Source organism: Apus apus, chromosome 2 (genome assembly GCF_020740795.1).
Source record: "Apus apus isolate bApuApu2 chromosome 2, bApuApu2.pri.cur, whole genome shotgun sequence".
Taxonomy (NCBI): Eukaryota; Metazoa; Chordata; class Aves; order Apodiformes; family Apodidae; genus Apus; species Apus apus.
This window is the reverse complement of record NC_067283.1, coordinates 156,694,000-156,711,473: the sequence shown is the minus strand read 5'-3', so window position 1 is coordinate 156,711,473 and position 17,474 is coordinate 156,694,000. Positions and strand designations below refer to the sequence as shown.

Below are 17,474 nucleotides of genomic sequence, written 5' to 3'. Positions count from 1 at the left end.
GGGTTGGGCAAAAACCCCCCAAAATCAACTGATTCAGACAGGGAATGTCACTGCCTTCCTCTGGCAGCTTGGGAACAAGCCTGGGGCTTGTGGGATGAGGCCCTGGTCACTGACCACGTTCGGTGCTGCAGTCTGGGGGCTGAGCAGGGGGTCTGACCCTGCCCCCTGCTCACCCCCTGCTGTCCCTCTGGGCTGTGGGGCTGTTCACAAGCCTGTGGGTTTTGCTTCCAGGGCTTTTTTCCTCAGGGGCAGCCAGGCCTGTGCTCTCTAGGTTGGGTTTTCCACTCCCTCCCAGCCCCTCCGGTCTGTGCTCTGCTGAGATGTCTCTCCCAACAACCATCTCCTCCCTTCCCCTGGGGTTGGTGCAGCTGGTGCCTGGGGAGGCTTTGGCAGTTCCCCAGGACTCACCCTGCTGAGGGTCTCGGGGACATTTGCTTTCCTGCCCTCCCCTGGGGACACCCTGGGTTCTGTTGTACCAAGGGGTTCTGTTCCCCCCCGTTTTCCTGCTGACGCAGAATTCCAGCTCCTCTTTCCCTGTGCTGGATTCCTGCTCTCCCTCTCCTGGTGCCAGCCCTGTTCCTCTGTCCCTTCTGGAGTGCCCCCCCAGCATGGTGCTGACCTCTTTCCCTCTCTCTTTGCCTGTGCTGCTTGGATGCTGCTCTGACTCTGTCCTGTCTCCTGGAAGGAGTGGATGCGTAGGGAGCGGGAGGCAGCCACGCAGCAGCTTGAGGAGGAGGTGGAGGTGAGGAGCAGGAGGGGAGGGTTGGAGAAGCCCTGGAAAAAGCCCCAGACCTGGACTGGAGAGCCAGATAAATCTCTACAAGTGCTGGTTCCCCAAAACCTCTCTTCTCTGTTCCCTCTCTTCCCAAAAGATGTAAGACACCAGGAGTCAAGAAACTGGTTGAGGAGGGAATGGTGAAAACCAAGGGCTGGAATAGAAAGGCAGAGAAGAGCAAATGGGAATCAAAGTCAAATGAAATTACCTGAGTGTGAGTGAAGGTTGAAGAAAGAGAAGTGTAGAGGAGCTGTAGAATTGCACCCTCAAAGGTCTCCAGGTCCAGGCTGGAAGCCTCTCTGGATGTGGAGAACAGGGGGCTGTGTGGCCTGCTCCTCTCCCCTGGGAGGGCAGGAGCAATGGGGGGGTCTGTGCACCAGGGGCCCAGGGGGACATGATCTCTGCAGGATTCCTCTATCATGAGTCCCTGTTGTTGTGTCTGGAACAATTCCAGGTTCATTTCCAGGCAGTGGGAACACTCTGCAGAGTCTGGAGATAAGGCCTGGGTTATTACTGGGGGGGGGGGCTTTCCTTGTAGCTGCTTTTTCTGGTCGATGCAGTCGAGTTCTGGCCTGATCTTTTCCTGGTGTGTGTTTGTTTTTTGCTCCCCAACCTCCTTGCCCCTCTGCAGAACATCCCCAGTGAACCTCTGCGACTGGACTACAGGACCCTGGCTGCCCTGCCCAGCACTGGCTTGCAGAGAGTCAACCGTGCTGTAAGTGGGGGCTGTGGAGGTGGGGGCCCCTGGGATGGGGGACCTGGGCTCCATCTGCTACCTGCTCCATCTGCTGCCTGCTCTCTCCCTTGTGCCCTGGGGTGAGAGGTGAGGCCTGCAGGAAAGCTGGGGAGGGACTCGGAAGGGCAGGGAGGGATGGGATGAGGGGCACTGGTCCTAACCTAGAGCAGGAAGATTGAGATGAGACATCAGGGAGAAGTTCTTTACTGTGAGGGTGGTGAGGAACAGGTTGCCCAGTCACTGAGTGGTTTCTGAGGGACCTCTGAGGATCATCAGCCCCCTGCTCAAGCAGGATCACCCAGAGAGGTGGTGGAGGCCCCATCCCTGGAGACACATTCCAAGTCAGGCTGGATGGGGCTCTGAGCAACCTGGTCTAGTTGAAGATGTCCCTGTGCCCTGCAGGGGGTGGACCTGGTGACCTTGAAAGGTCCCTTCCAGCCCAAAGCATCCTGTGATTCCATGGCAGTGCTCCCTGCAGAGGAAAGCTGGGAAGCAGAACCCTGGGTAGGCTTGGACACCACCTGAAACAGGAGGAAGCCACGAAAGATGAAAATGAAGGAAAAGGAGGAGAGCAGAGGGGCAGGTCACCTCCCGGGTGGAAAGGGAAGTGGGATGTGTCGCTGCCCAGACACAGATGGAAGTGTCTGGAAAAAGAGAGGAGGAGAGAGGGATACATGGGGGTGGGAGAGCACAGGGGGTCTGTCGTGGAAGGGGGCAAGTGCTGAGAGCTGCAGAGGAGGAGGAGGAAGATTCCTCCTGACACAGGAGGTGCCAACGTGTGCAGTGTAGCTGTGAGCTCTGCGGGAGGGTGCTCGGGGAAGAGCAGGGATGCTGCTGGTTCCAACAGTATTAGGGGGAAGTCAGGGTCCATCTGGGACTGCAGAAGTGCTGGTGACCAACCCTGCCTCAGCCTGGGCTGCTCCTGCCCCTGGGACCTGCAGTTCAGTCCCTGGGACCTGGTGGCAGCTCAGCAGAGGGACGATCCAGGCTTCCCACACAGATCCCACCTCTCCTCTCTTCCCGTGGTCGTGTGTTACCTTCCCTGCTCCATTCCTGTTCCTCTGGGGCTCTGCCTGCTCCTTCACTCACATCCTCTCTCTTCACCTCCACTCCTTCCCTCCTGCTGCAGCAAGACCACCCTTTGCTGTCACCATCAGATCCCACATGCCCATTCCCTTGTTTCAGGATCATCTCCTTTGCCTTTCCTGTCTCCGTCTCATCCCATCCAGGCAGGTCTCTTCTCCTGTCTCCATCCTCTCATGGACTTCAGACCCTCTTGCTTTTCTGCTGTCTGCTTTGTCTCCAGCTTTGCCTCATGTTGTTCCTCCCTGTTCTCCCCAGCTTTTGGGTTTTCTCTCCTGGCTGAAAAATCACCAGGAAAAAGTGCATTGTGTTTTTAGCATTTCTGACTGTCACTTGGGAGCGGGAAGCGAGGGGGCAGCCAGCCCAGGCCAGCAGCTGCTTGGGTGCTGGGGCAGCCCTGCTGTCACCCAGAGCAGAGCAGCCTTGGGAGCCTGTGCCTCAGCAGCCCTGGGAATGCCTTGGAATGCGGGGCCGGAATGCCGGGCTGGACGGGCAGCGTCTATAAATGTCCCGCTGGTGCCCGGGCTGATCTTTCCCAGCTGTCACTTGCCCAGCCCTGCCTTTCCTCTCCTGGAAACCAGGGCTCTGCCCAGCCTGAGCTCCAGGGCCAGGAGGGCTCTGGGCTCCCTCAGGAGCTGCACCTTTCCTGCCTGGGAGACGTGGGCACGGGTGAGTCCTGCCAGCAGCAGAGCACAGGGCTTGGCAGCAGGTTCTGCATCTGTCCCTCTGTCCCTCTGTCCATCTGTGGGTCAGGGTGGCTGCTGGGTGCAGTTCTGGGCCCCTCACCACCAGAAGGAGGTGGAGTTGCTGGAGAAGAGTTACCAAGCTGGTGAAAGGTCTGGAGAACAAGCCCTGTGAGGAGAGGCTGAGGGAACTGGGGATGTTTAGGCTGAGGAAGAGGAGACCTCATTGCTCTCTACACCTGCCTGAAAGGAGGTTGGGGTGAGGTGGGAGTTGGGCCCTTCTCCCAAGGGAATTATAACAGGACCAGAGGGAATGGCCTGAAGCTGCTCCAGGGGAGGGTTAGACTGGAGATTAGAAAGAATTTCTTTACCCAAAGAGTGGCTGGACAGTGGAACAGGCTGCCCAGGGAGGTGGTGGAGTCACCATCCCTGGAGGTGTTCAGGAGAAACGTGGTGCTGAGGGACATGATTGCAGCACTGAGCGGGTAAATCAGGTCATGGTCAGGGAATCAGGTTATAGTTGGACTTGATGATCTTCAAGGTCCCTTCCAACCAGGATGATACAATGGTTCTATGACTAACTGCCCAGTTCCCAGAGTACTTTTTCTTTCAAGGGGCCACGGGCACAAGCTGGAGCACAGGAGGGTCAAGCTCCCCATGAGGAGGAACTTGTTGCCTGTGAGGGTGGCAGAGCCCTGGGCCAGGCTGCCCAGAGAGGCTGAGGAGACTCCTTCTCTGGAGACACCCCAGCCCCTCTGGAGGTTCCTGTGGGCCCTGCTGGGGGTGACCCTGCTCTGGGGGCTGCCGGGGGTGATCTCCAGAGCTCCCTGCCAGCCCCACCTCTCTGTGATTCTTCCTGTCCAGGCCAGCTTTCTCACCAGGTGCTTTGCCCTCTCCCCAGTGCCTGCACATCCTTTGTTGCCCCAAGTTCCCTGCAGGCAGTTCCAGGATCTGCTGCTCCTCACACTGCAGCTCTCTGTACTTGGCAGGTGGACTTTGTCACCAGGATTCCCCAGGAATTGCCCCTGAAGAAGGGGGCAGATGTTATTTTCTGGCTTAGATTAGCCTGGATCGCTGTGGCCTGGTCCTTTGGGGAGCAAGGTTTAACAAAGGCTGAGAGGCAAGCCTGGGGGGTTTCTGTGTGCTTTTAAAATCCCAGCTGAAGAATTCCAGAGGAAAGCTGCATGGGAGCCTCAGCGATGGCCTCGGGCTGTGGCAGCTCCTCAGGAGCTGCTGTGGGCTCTGCCTTCTGCACAGTGCAGGCTTGAGAGCCACAGCCAGGAAGGGCTGCACCCAGCCACAGCCAAGCCTTGGTCACCTCATTTTGCTGTGGCTGGAGTGTCAGAAATGGAGAAGTCTTGGCATCTCTCTGTAGCAGGTCACCATCGTTAGCTCATTAGCAAGGGGCACTTTTTAGTCTGAATCTGTTCCTCTTCTATTCCTGGCCATTGATTCTTTCTCTCTGCTCATTCATTAGATTTAAAAGTAGATTGGTGTCAGTGTCTGGGCCAAAGTGGTGGAAATTAATTTCTCCTGGATGTGCCTTGGAGGGGACAGGGTGAAACATGACTGTCCTGCCTGGGCAGTGACAGAGGCAGGGCTGGCAGAAGCCAAAATCTTGGCTGCCCCAAAATAGAAACCATTGCTTGTCTGATAAAAATAGTCCCCTGTGGAGCAGAGGGAGTGAGGCATCCTGCTCTGGAGTGAGCTGCTGCAGCAGAAGGGCTGGAGGGGAAGGTGAGGGGCAGAGGAAGCTCAGTCATGTCTGTGGGCAAAGTAAGAGACTGAGGGTGGGGAGAGCCTGGCCCAGGTTGCCCAGAGAAGCTGTGGCTGCCCCATCCCTGGCAGTGTTGAAGGGCAGGTTGGATGGGGCTTGGAGCAGCCTGGGCTGCTGGGAGGTGTCCCTGCCCATGCAGGGGTGGCACTGGGTGGGCTTTCAGGTCCCTCCAGCCCAACCCATTCCATGATTGAGGCTCCCAATGCACTATCAGCATTCATGCAGTACTGGTGAGACACCCATCTCCACAGTGCCCTACAAGTGTGTGGTGGGTGTTTGTGTTGCTCTCCTGGGCAAGAAGAGGCACTGGTGCTGGGGGGGCCTGGCTGGGCCACCACAAACCCCCTTGGTGAGGGTGTGTTCCTAGCAAGGCTTAATGACAGCATCCCCAGGCAGCAGGTGGTGACCCCGACAGGACTTTTTGCCCAGCATCACTTTCTGTGCACTGGGGCTCAGGCCAGTGCAGTTTGTGGTGCCCTCTGGGAAGAGAAGGTTGGAATGTGGGATTTTGTTTGTTTGTTTGGGTTTTGTTTGCTTTGGGGCTTTTTTTTGTTTGGGTTTATTTTTTGGCTTGGGTGCTTTTTTTGGTGTGGGTTTTTGGGGGGGGAGTTTTTTGGTCGGGTTTTTTCATGCTGGAAAGTCACGTTGCTCCGATAACTCCAGTTTCCATGGGTAGCACTTCACTGTCTGAAGAAATCTGATAGGAGGTTGGGGTTGAGGGGCTAGGGCAGGGCCTCAGACATTCCTGAGCCTCTCAGCTGCCATTGTAGTCACCAGCCCACCCAGCCCTTGAGAGCTATTTTTGTGACTGCTGCCACGACACGGGAGTTGGGGAATGTGCTCTGAGCAGAAGAGCTCTTTCTGCTCCCCAGCAGGCACTTGGATAGAAGGAGGTTTGATCATTGCTCTCTGATCATCTCTGCTTCCCTGAAGAAGGCCTTGGCAGGGGTAACAAACTCTTTTACAGGGATCAAGGAGGAAAGGTCAGTGCTTCATCTTGGATGGGTGCAGTTGAGCCCCGGCAGAACGGGAGCTCTGCCTTGGTCCTGCCTTCAGGAAGAGGGCTCAGAGGGATGTGTGCTTCATTAGCTGTTAATTAGCTGTTACTTGATAGGGTGTGTTTGGATGGAGTGAGGCCACAGAAGCATGTTTGCCCGTGCAGGTGTGATGGGGACATGTGGGGCAGACAGTGTTGTGATCCCTGAGACCCTGCGGAGACGTGTTGAAGCCGGAGGTGTTTGTCTGCCTGACACTGCTGGAACTACCTGAAATATGTCCCTGCCCACACAGGGGGTTGGAACTAGAGGATCCTTAAGGTCCCTTCCAACCCAAACCACTCCATGAGAGCGTCCTGGGGTGGGAATGCAGCTGGTTGGGCACGTGCTGGTGGAGTGGAGACGGGGCTGTGCTGCAGCGAGGTGGGACAGGACGTCTGCAGGTCCTGGCAGTGGGGTTTGTGTTCCTGGAGAGCAGGCTGGAGGGTGCAGTGAGTGAGCCTGTGCCTGCCAGCAGCTGGGTGCCAGTGCTGCAGGCTGGCAGCAAGGTCCCCTTGGAAAGTAGCTGGTGAGATCCTGAGCGTGGTGGTGGAGCAGGAGAGAGGGAAGGGCTGGTCGTGTGGGCGTCAGTGCTGCGCTTCTCCCTCCTCTCCCCCGTCCTTCAGCACCAGCAGCTGCTCTGTGTTTTTCTCCCTTCTCTCCTTTACTCTGTTCTCCTTATTTCTTTCTGATCCTTTTGTTTTCCTCTCAGCTCCTTTGGTATAATAAGGCCAGCTCCAGGATGGAGGGTGACTCTGCTGTGCAGCCTCTGCCAGAGGCTCGGGACAGCCGGGATTCCCCCCCGGACACAGCAGCGGGTCCGACCCTCGGTGCGCCCGCCCGGCCTCGGGACCCTCCAGCACCTGACAAGCCCACCAGTGGGGCAGAAAAGCCCCAGCTAGACAAGCAGGATCCCACGGGTGGTCCCTTGTCCCAGGACCAGCTGCCAGAGACGCCAGAGCAAGAGTGTCTGATCGACTCTCAGCCCATCCTCTTCAGTGAGAACCCCTTCGTGGTGGCCAACCGCAGGGGGAAGGCAGCGGGCCAGGCTGGCCTGGGGGGCCCGCCCCTGGGCTATGGCAGGGGGGGAGTGCTGAAGACCAACCTGTACTCCAAGGCAAGCAGTCCCCCCCGCATGCTGTGTGTGGCTTGTGTCCCCAGGGAAGGCCATTCCTACTAAACCCTGCTCGGGCAGCACCAGGCTGGTCCCGCCTAACCCGCTGCTCCAGCCCCGGCTCTCGGCCCCGGGTGGGCAGGGGGTTGGTTTCCAGCCACTAACGTGCCCCAGTTGCTGCCAAGGGTGCATGGTGGGAACCCCTCCTGCAGGGGAGGCAGGGGTGTCAGGCCTGAAAATCAGCAGGGTGTTGAAACATCAGTTGGGGTGGGTGAAGAGGATGGGCTTCCCTGGAGGAGGAAGATGCTGGGAGGGCTGGAGCAGCTCTGCTCTGGAGCCAGGCTGGGAGAGCTGGGGTGTTCAGCCTGGAGAAGAGAAGGCTCCAGGGAGACCTGAGAGCACCTTCCAGGGCCTGAAGGGGCTCCAGGAAAGCTGGGGAGGGGCCTGGGACAAGGGCAGGGAGGGCTGGGAGCAGGGGGAAGGGTTTCCAGCTGGCAGAGGGAGCTGGAGCTGAGATGTGAGGGAGAAATTCTGGGCTGTGAGGGTGGGGAGAGCCTGGCCCAGGTTGCCCAGGGAAGCTGTGGCTGCCCCATCCCTGGCAGTGTTGAAGGGCAGGTTGGATGGGGCTGGGAGCAGCCTGGGCTGCTGGGAGGTGTCCCTGCCCGTGCAGGGGTGGCACTGGGTGGGCTTTGAGGTCCCTTCCAACCCAACCCATTCCATGATCTATGACTTCCCCAGTGCCTCTCTGGGCAGGCAGGAGCCAGGCTGGGAACAGGGTGTTTCCTGTGTCCTGTGCTGTGAGAGGGGCTGGGGGCAGCACGGGGCTGGGGGCACAGTGTGTCTCTGGGCCAGGACCAGCAGCCCTTCCTAGAGCTCTGGAAGCCCAGAGGCCCTGCAGCTCCTCTGCAGCCCGGGAGCTGCTCCTTGGCCTGACACTGGAGCTTGGCTTTTGGATTTCAAGGGAGAACTTTACTTTCTGCTCTGGGAAATCTGTTTGCATTTCATGTTCTCACTGTTCCACAGAAGACCTGGGGCAGAGCAAGGACTAGACAAAGATACTCTAGTCCAGATTAACACCACAGGACTCCCCCCTTTTCCCTTCTTCAGCCTTTCAGGAGGTCTGAAAAGCAAGAGGAGCAACACGACTGCAAACAAGCAGCCCCCACACATAGGGGAGAAACACCCCAACAAACAAAACACCAGTTAGTTCTCACAGGTGTTTTTAGCCTGGTTCCTTGGTGGGAGTTTGTTCTTCACAGATGTGTGGGCAGGGGAGCACAGAGCCAGGCACGTGGCTGCATCTCCCCAGCCTCTCAGTGTGACTGAGTGACTACAAGTCCAAAGGCTGTGGTTTGGACACTGGGGGCATCCAGCCCTGGAGTTCAACAGATGAAAAAGCAGCAGCCCCAGAGCACTGACCCTTTCTGAAGGCAGACATGGTGCCAGCTGAGCTGCCAGCAGGCTGGGGGTGGGTGTCCTGGGTAGCTGCAGCCCCGGTCTGATTCCACCTTGCAGCCAGAAGGGATCAGTTCCCCTGCCTGGTCCCTCCCGTGTCCCCACACCAGAGCTGGAGCTGGCTCAGGGGCATGAGGTCCCTGAAAACCAGGCTTGTAGGACAGCTCCTTGGACAGTGCAGGGCTGTGTGTGCTGGAGGCAGCAGCTGGAGGAGCAGGTCTGGGAGCAGCTGCCTCGGTGCTGCCACCTTCCCTGCCGCTGCGGGGCTAAGAAAGGTGTTTTCTGGGCTCCAGTGGAAACTTCAGGTCACATCTCGTGGCTTGCTCAGTAGAAATGCCCTTGCCCGAGGCTGACCTGAGCCAAATGAGCACGACTGCCTAGTGCATGGGTGTGGGATTCATGAGGGGTGTGGGATTCATGAGGGGTGTGGGATTCATGAGGGCAGAACCCTCGGTGTGCTCCAACAGGTCTGTGAATCCCAAAGGACCCGTTTCCATCTGTAGGCATCTGAAAGGCTTAAAATCCTGCTCCTGAGGAGTTCAATAGTGGGACTCTGCTTGCTGGTCATAGCTGCTGGAGCTGGCTCAGCCTGGGTGGTGATGGTGGGTTCTGGAGTGAGAGTCCTGTCTTGCCAGGTGGGATGGGGCTTGGAGCACCCAGGTCTGGGGGAAGGTGTCCCTGCCCATGGGACTGGATGGGCTTTAAGGTCCTTTCCCACCCAAGCTATTCTGGGAATTCTGTGCTCTGGGCTGCCTGTAAAGGTCTTGCCTGTAGGCCAACAGGACTGGATGTGACTGGGGACGATGGATCTTGTCCCCTTCAGCTGGGAGTGGCTTTTTTCTCAGTGTCTTCAGGACAGGGCTTTGCTCAGACTGTGGCCCAGTTATAGGGAAGAGGATTCCTGGGCATGCCTGACAAGGCAGAGGCTTTAACCTGGTTCTTGGCCTTTCAGGGCAGTAGGTTGTGCTCAGTTCCAAGGTTTGATGACTTTCCCTGGCTGCTGTTCTAGTGCTGTTTGCAAGTTTCTGCTCTGTGGCAGCTGCTGTCGGGCCCAGGTCTAACTCTGCTCTCTCGTGGTGAGGTGGCCTCTGGGTGCCAGGGGTGTCCCTTGCTCCTGGTCTGGTTGCTCAGGGAGAGGCAGGGGAGCTGCTGCTGCTCAGTGACCATCGAGCTCTGTCTCCTCTCTTCCAGGCTCCTGCAGGCGAGTCGGGGACAGGAAATTCCAGGCGTGAAACCCCCTGTTCTCCTGGAAATCAGCAGGTGAGACTGTCCCGGGACAGGCAGGGCAAGGTGGCACCAGGGCAGAGGAAGCTGAGTATGATTGGAGACCTGAGAGCACCTTGCAGTGCCTGAAGGGGCTCCAGGAAAGCTGGGGAGGGGCTTGGGACAAGGGCAGGGAGGGATGGGAGCAGGGGGAAGGGTTTCCAGCTGGCAGAGGGAGCTGGAGCTGAGATGGGAGGGAGAAATTCTGGGCTGTGAGGGTGGGGAGAGCCTGGCCCAGGTTGCCCAGGGAAGCTGTGGCTGCCCCATCCCTGGCAGTGTTGAAGGGCAGGTTGGATGGAGCTTGGAGCAGCCTGGGCTGCTGGGAGGTGTCCCTGCCCATGCAGGGCTGGCACTGGGTGGGCTTTGAGGTCCCTCCAACCCAAACCAGTCTGGCATTCTGGGATTCTATGACTTCCATCCTCGAGAGTGGTACTGTTGAGGTGGAGAGGTGTCCATTGCTGGAGGCAACTAAAGGACATGGGGAAGAACTCTGCTCTTTCAAAATGTCTCAGAGACCCAGGAATACAGTTCCTGGCTGGTCATAAACTCAGGGGCAGCTGCTGCTCTGACAGGGAACTGAATTGGCAGGACAGTGAGCAGGGGAGCACCTGGAGCAGTGGTGGTTGTCTGTCTTTGCTGGGAATGGCCTCACCAGTGCCCAGAACAGAGGCTGTTTAATTCTGGTAACTGGGATGTCAGAAGAAATGGAGAAGTCAGGAGTTGGTGACTCATCTGGAACCAGTGCTGCTCAGGCCCCCCAGAGATCCCCAGCTCTCTGTTGTGCTGCCAGCAAACCCACATCAGCTGCTGGGAAGAAAATGGAAGGATCCTGCAGCAGAGAACTGTGTAGATTATAGGGACTGATTTTCTCAAACTTGTTGGTCAGAGGCCAGCTTGTCCTCTGGAAGGGGAAGTTTCTTTATTTCCTGCAGCTTCTGTATATTACTTTTTTTGGAAGCATTCCCTGTTCTTATTTCTCGTATCTCCTCTGATCTTTCCTTTTAAATCCTGCTGGGTCTTTGCTCCCACCTGCCATCCCATCACAGCCCTTTTCCCAAGTTGGTTGAGCCTATTCAGTGCTCTTTGGTGCCTTTGTAGGTTTTCCCCTCGCAGTCATTACATGTTACTGGTTTTCCTGGGGGGACAGGAATGAACATGGTACTTGGTGCTCTGCCCAGAGGTGTTTTGTGCCCCTTGTACTTCTCATGGAGTGCTCGCCAGCTGCTTGGTCCCACTGGCTCTTACTGGTCTTGAGCTGAGCAGGAGGAACAGGGTGGGGATGATGCTCCTCGTTCTACACTAGAAAGAGACCTAGATGTTAATTCGCTCAGTCTTTAAAGATTCTCAGCTCTCAGGTGAAAAAGAAGCCCAGATCCCAAGGGGAGGCCGTGCAGCTGCTCGTGGAATGGTTTAGGATGGAAGGTCTGGTCTGAGATCACACTCAGAGCAGGTCCAATTAGATCAGGTTCTTCAAGGCCAGGTAAATGTTGAGCACCTCTATTGAGGGAAAGGTGACATCATTCTAGATGCCACCCCCCGTGTTTGAGCACTCTCACTGTGATGGGGTTTTTTATTCAACTTGTATTTGGATGGAGTGTCCCTCGTTCCAGTTTGACATGGGTGGCTCTGGTAGAGCCCCTGATGTTTCTGGTTATTGGTGTTTTGGCACTAGGAGCCAAGGTCCCTGCTGTTCTGACTTGGAGGGACTTGCTCCATGCGAGATTCTTTGTCTTTAGAGTCTAAAGGTTTGTCCCAGCCCAGTTCCTCTGGCAGTGGTGACTGCTTTGTCTCCTCGTGGCAGCCACTGCTCTGACAGTGGAGACTTCCCAGGGGAAGCTGTTCACACCCTCCTCCCTGGGCTCTGAGGAGAACAAACAAGGTCTCACTGATGCCCTCTGTGGAGTGAGGAGCATCCCAGGAGCATTCCTGCGACGTGTTTGCCTTTCTGACTGTAAGCTGAGTGCCTCAGCTCCCCCGTTGTGGAACTTGCTGTAACCTGTAGCCTGTTTTATCACTTCAGGATTTTGTATCATCAATTCTCTGTAGCTTCAGAGACACAGTGAATCATCTAGGTGGCTTTTTTCCTTGTCTTTCTCCTTTATCCCTGTTCAGTTGTGCATGCCATGAGAGATTCTGTTGTTTCTTTTCATCCCCTCTAGCCAGTTAATGTTATACCAGATGGAGCAGGTCCAACAGATAACACCAAAGGACATGGGGCCATCACTGATCTTGTGGCTTGTACATTTTCTGGGGATTCAGGAGACTTGACCTTCAAGTTGTTGCTCTGGAGCAGAAGTTGCAAGGAGACACATCTCTGATTCTCTGCTGCCATCTGGTTTTTTTGCGTGCATTCTTGGCTTTTGAGGGGGAGGAAGCAGACGTGGGGGAGGAAGGAGGTGGTGGGTGGGTCTGTGTGTGCCTGCCAAGGAGGGCAGAGGAGCTTTCTCCATGGCAGGCAGCAGGGAGCTGCGTGGGGACACAGGTGGCTCCAGGGCATGGCAGCCTCTGTGCTGGGAGAGGAGCCTGTCTCAGCCTCTTGCGTGGAAAACCCCGTCCCTTCCTTTTCTATCCCCTGCCCCGTCAGCCCCGAGAAGGATCTGGGAGTCCCGGGAGATAGTCAGTGATCCATGAGCCAGCAAAGTGGGATCCCAATGGAATCCTGGGGTGCATGAGGAGGAGCGTGGGCAGCAGGTCAGGGAGGTTCTCCTGCCCCTCTGCTCTGCCCTGGGGGGGACAGCTCTGGAGAGCTGGGCCCAGCTCTGGGCTGCCCAGGGGATGAAGGCCAAGGAGCTGCTGGAGAGAGTCCAGGGCAGGGCCCCCAAGATGCTGAGGGGCTGGAGCATCTGCCTGGGAGGAAAGGCTGAGGGAGCTGGGGCTGTTCAGCTGGAGAGGAGGAGCCTGAGGGGGGGTCTCCTCAAGGCTGAGCAGTATCTGCAGGGGGTCAGCAGGGGGGACCAGACTCTGCTCAGGGCTGCCCAGGGACAGGACAAGGGGCCACGGGCACAAGCTGGAGCACAGGAGGGTCAAGCTCCCCATGAGGAGGAACTTGTTGCCTGTGAGGGTGGCAGAGCCCTGGGCCAGGCTGCCCAGAGAGGCTGAGGAGGCTCCTTCTCCGGAGGAGAACTGGACACCCCAGCCCCTCTGGACACCATCCCACGTGATCCTGCCCTCGCAGGGAGCTCTGTCCCTGGGTTGTGCTCTCAGGGGGTTCCTTCCAACCCCGACCAGCTCCGTGATTCTCTCGTTCTCTTCTCTCCCCTGACGACCCTCTCCAGCCGCCTGCAGCCCCTCGGCCCGCTCGCCTGGCGGGCAGGGAGACCCGCTTTGTAAGTGCCCTGGTGTGCCCCGCCGCTGCTCCCAGTGCTCCCAGTGCTGCTCCCGCTGCTCCCAGTGCTGCTCCCAGTGCTCCCAGTGCTGCCCCCGCTGCTCCCAGCGCTGCTCCCGCCGCGGGCCGGCGCTTTCTCGGGGCTCCCGCTCGCCGGGGCTGGGCTGGCTCCTCGCTTCCCGGCCGAGGAGCTGCGGTGCTGCTGGGCTTGCTGGACGGAGCTGGGGAGCCCGGGGCAGGGGATGGGGGGCAGTGCCCGGGAGGCGCGGGCAGAGCTCTGGGAGGGGAGAAGGTCTCTGGGAGAGGCTCTGTGTGAAGACGAGGAGGGGTGGGTGAGTGTGGCGCTGGGGCTGTTCCCGGAGGGGAGGAGCGGGGAAGTTTGGTGTTTCTTCTTGCGTGGAGCAGGGTAACCTGCGGGCTTCCCGCCTGGACTCCACGTTTACACCTGTCTTTCTTTTCTCAGGCTTCCATCAACTTCATTACCTCACAGGATGACAGTAAATCAGTAAGTAGACCCACCAGGAGACCTTACTGCAGAGTCCCTGCGTGTTCTCCAGCACACAGAGCTTCCCTCCTCCTGTGTGTGCTCACTTCAGCTCTGCAAGTCTCACTGTTGGCTCTGGCTCTGCCTTCCTCTGTCCCCCACTGTGCCTCGAGTTTGTACAAATGCACCAAGTCCTAAATATCATCAGTTTGAAAACTAGATGCGAGTATTTTTGCAGCTTTTATTCCTGTCCACCCTTGTTCCTGGCTCACTCAGTTCCTGCTTCTGCTCTTCGGTGCTAGAAGTTCTGCTCACTTCCAGACATTTAGCAGTGATGCCGTCTAGGTCAACCTCAGGCTCTTTGCTCTTCTGTTGGCATTTCTAGTTGCAGCCCTGGCTGGGTCTCAGCTCGTTTTCATCCCCAGCTTTTGCTGATACCCATTCCTGGCTGACCTCCCCTTATTTCATCTTCCATTCATGGTGCTGACGTTCTCCAGGCTTCGTCGTGCTCCTGCCATCCCCCTCTGACCCGTGCAGCTGCTCTTGTGTGGCACGTTCTTCCTTGTGTCCTGTAACCCACTGATCCTGTAGTGACCCTGACTTGTCTGACCCTCTTTGCCTGTCCAAAATCCCTGCCCCACAGGCACGGTTTGGTGCTGGCTTCAGGAGCTCTGCCTCCCAGCACAGCTGAGGAGCTGAGCTCGGGCGCATGGGTTTGTCTGACTCCCCCCTGCATGGCACTGACATCTTGCTGCCCTAACTGCTCGTTTCTCTTCTCTCCTTTCCCCCCTTCCTCTGCCTGCCCCTGCTGTGTGGGACTGACACCAGCAGACCAAGCCAGGTGTCATTCAGCCTCTGCCCCGCCTGCGACAAAGCGCTGCCCCGCCGAGTTCCGAGGACGGGGACAGCCCCAACCCCTTCCAGCAGCCCCAGCTGAGCAGCAGGATCCACAACCCTGTAAGTGGCCTGCACGTCCTCCTTGCTAAGCTGTGCCTGCCTGCCCGTGGTTGCTCCGGGGCCACTTGATCCGGAGAGGAAGGCTGAAGGCAAATCCCAGGGGGGGATGCTGGAGTTCAAAGGCCACACACCTTGGCTTGTGCCTCAGCCTGGGTGAGGACCCTTACTCTTCACAAGCAGGGTCATGCTCAGTGCACCACATTTGTTTTTCTAAGGCAGATGAGCCTCACCAGCCTGCCCTGTGTCTTCTCTAACCCACTGTCCAGCTGTAGTAGCTGAAACCCCCAGAGCAGTTTCAGTTTTAGCTCCTTGTTTAGGAGGAGTTGCCTTCTGTTGAGTCATAAATCCTTCAGAACCTTTGTCTGTCCATGTCTTGCATCTTGGAGCAAGAGCCAGCTCCATCTTGCTGATAATAAGCTTTATGACTTGCAAAGTGATTGTTTCTGAAAGATTCATAATCCCTGGGCTACGTGCTGATGGGTGAGAAAGATTCAGGTATTCTGGTCTTTGTCGTGACAGAAGGCTTGTCTACCTGCCATATGGCCCTTCTCTTTTTGTTGGAGCTTGTATGACATGACTCCAGATTAGAGACTTGATTTGCAGGCCAGCAGCTCTAATAATAATAATAATAATAATAATAATAATAATAATAATCCGTGTAATTGCCCAAGGTTCACATAAATTACAATTTCTTCAGATCTCTGTGCTGTTCTTTAGCCTGTGCATAAGGGAACACTATCAAACAAGATAATTTAACCTCAGTCCAGGACAAAGAAGAGCCTGAAACTGAGTTAGTGCAGCCAGAGGGGTTGAAGGAATGGAGCAACTCAAGGGGATTTGCTTTCTAGCAGAAAGGAAGGTGAGGGGTATCACTCCCCCCTGCTCCTCTTCACTCCTGTGGTGCTTTGAGCAGGTCATCCCACCTCTTCTTCCTCCTTGAATGTGTAGGAGGGGCCATGGGGAAGATGGGTGAGGAAAAGGCCAGCAAAGACAAGTAACAAGCAGTAGGAGGATCCTCTTGGGTCTTGCCAGGTGTTTCTTGAGTGAGTGGAGTTTTTAGAAAGGAAGATAGTTGGAGGTGAAATGCAGGTGTTCTGCAGAGCACAGACCTGTGGTTGGGTCCCCACTCTGGTTTGGGAGAAGTGGCCGGTAGCCCTGAAGTCTGTAGAGGTGCAGACTGGTCATTGGGTGACCAGAAGTGCAACAGCCACTGCAAAACCCAAAGGAGACTCACAGATCCCTTCTGGTGGAGGAGGCCCCTTCAGTCAGAAAGGCCAGGTGAGGCCAGGGTTTCTCTTTCATTTTCTAGCCAACGAAATGTGGCTCGTTCAGCCCTTAGCAAGGGTCAGACCCAGCTGTCCTGTCCCAGCCCCAACCACCCACTGCTTCAAGCAGCCACGTGCTGGTTGATCCGGGTGGGAATCCCTCAGGACCATGGAGCAGTGTGGCCCCTTGGCCAAGAGATCAGCCCCACCACTCTGCTCAAGCCGGGGAGGGTCTGTGCCACCAGGAGGCTCCTTCCTCCCCCAGCTGAGCAGCAGAGGGGCCCGTGGTGTGTGTGCTGCTCTGGGAGGCTGTGCACTGCCCACCCAGGCTGCAGAGCTGCCCCTGTGGATCCCACTCCCCAGGCTTTGCAGGCTGAGGCTTGTGCTGCGTTTGACCCGTGTCTGGTTTTTTGTAGCACCTCTGGTCACCTTTGCCTTCTGTCTCTGTCCCTGTAGCAGAAGCCACCTTCACCACCCTCTCCTGACGAGATCCCCATCAATGTCAAGCAAGCCTACAAGACCTTTGCAGCTGTGCCCTTGTCACACCCTCTGCTCGAGACACAGGTAACTGGGGCTGCCTGGGCAGGAGTTGCACAAACACAAGGTTGAGTGTTGCTGGTGGGCGAGGGAAGGGTGAGAACAGGGAGGAGGCTGAGATGTGTCCCCTCCAAAGCAGGCTGTCGTGAAGGAGGGGTGTCTTGAGGTCCCCTTGGAAGATCTTTTGGTACTGTGGATGATCACCTTGCAGAGTCCTGTCTGTAAATGTATCAACTCATAGTATCATGGAATCCCAGACTGGTTTGGGTTGGAGGGAGCTTAAAGATCAACTAGATCCAACCCTTGCATGGGCAGGGACACCTCCCAGCAGCCCAGGCTGCTCCAAGCCCCATCCAACCTGCCCTTCAACACTGCCAGGGATGGGGCAGCCACAGCTTCCCTGGGTAGCCTGGGCCAAGGTCTCACTTTCTTTTTCTAGGAATCACCTGGTCAGACCAGCACAGAGAATCCCAGAACCTCCCCAGAGGTGAGTTGTGGTGGCTGGAGCTGGGTGTGGGATGGGGACTCGGGGGGATTGGGGCTCCCGGGAGTTGCAGAGGCAGGATCAGAGGGTGGGCAGCTTGGGGCAAGCTGGAGGGCTGGCTGGGCCACGTGGCAGCTGTGGCGTGTCCCTGGCAGGTGGGCAGGCAGAGCCCCGGGGGGCTGCACAGCCCCGAGCAGAGATCCTTCCGGGAGAGGCAGAAGTACTTCGAGGTGGAGGTGAAGCAGCAGCAGCTGGACCGGCCCCCCAAGCGCGTCTCCCTGGTAGGAGAGGACGACCTGAAGAAAATGAAGGAAGAGGAAGGTAGGTTGGAATGTGTGCAGGGAGTGGCCGGTGGGGGGATCCTTCCTCACGGGGAGGCAGGAGGGAGGAGGCAGGAGGGAGGACACCACACACCCAGCTCTCCCAGCTGGTTGTTCCATAACCTGGGAGCAGCTCCAGCCAGTGGAAGGTGAAGCAGTTTGGTGGGTGCTCTGCTGTTACC

At 57.2% G+C, this 17,474-nt stretch overlaps 1 protein-coding gene across 24 annotated transcripts in view; it reads left to right on the top strand.

The window, feature by feature from the left end:
• The window catches only part of SCRIB (scribble planar cell polarity protein), a 110,218-nt gene that overhangs the window by 75,187 nt on the left and 17,557 nt on the right, over positions 1-17,474 (top strand). For 10 of the 24 annotated variants that reach the window (XR_007888679.1, XM_051611359.1, XM_051611358.1 and 7 more), the window contains 10 exons: positions 686-742; positions 1,407-1,490; positions 6,801-7,205; positions 9,849-9,917; positions 13,196-13,246; positions 13,709-13,750; positions 14,558-14,686; positions 16,408-16,515; positions 16,928-16,975; positions 17,128-17,293. Coding sequence is in view for 23 of the 24 variants with exons in the window: in XM_051611359.1 (XP_051467319.1) it covers positions 686-742; positions 1,407-1,490; positions 6,801-7,205; positions 9,849-9,917; positions 13,196-13,246; positions 13,709-13,750; positions 14,558-14,686; positions 16,408-16,515; positions 16,928-16,975; positions 17,128-17,293 (1,159 nt within the window). In the remaining variant the exon portion in view is untranslated. The remainder of the gene's footprint in view (positions 1-685; positions 743-1,406; positions 1,491-6,800; positions 7,206-9,848; positions 9,918-13,195; positions 13,247-13,708; positions 13,751-14,557; positions 14,687-16,407; positions 16,516-16,927; positions 16,976-17,127; positions 17,294-17,474) is intronic. The other 14 variants (XM_051611361.1, XM_051611375.1, XM_051611357.1 and 11 more) reach the window with 12 other exon arrangements.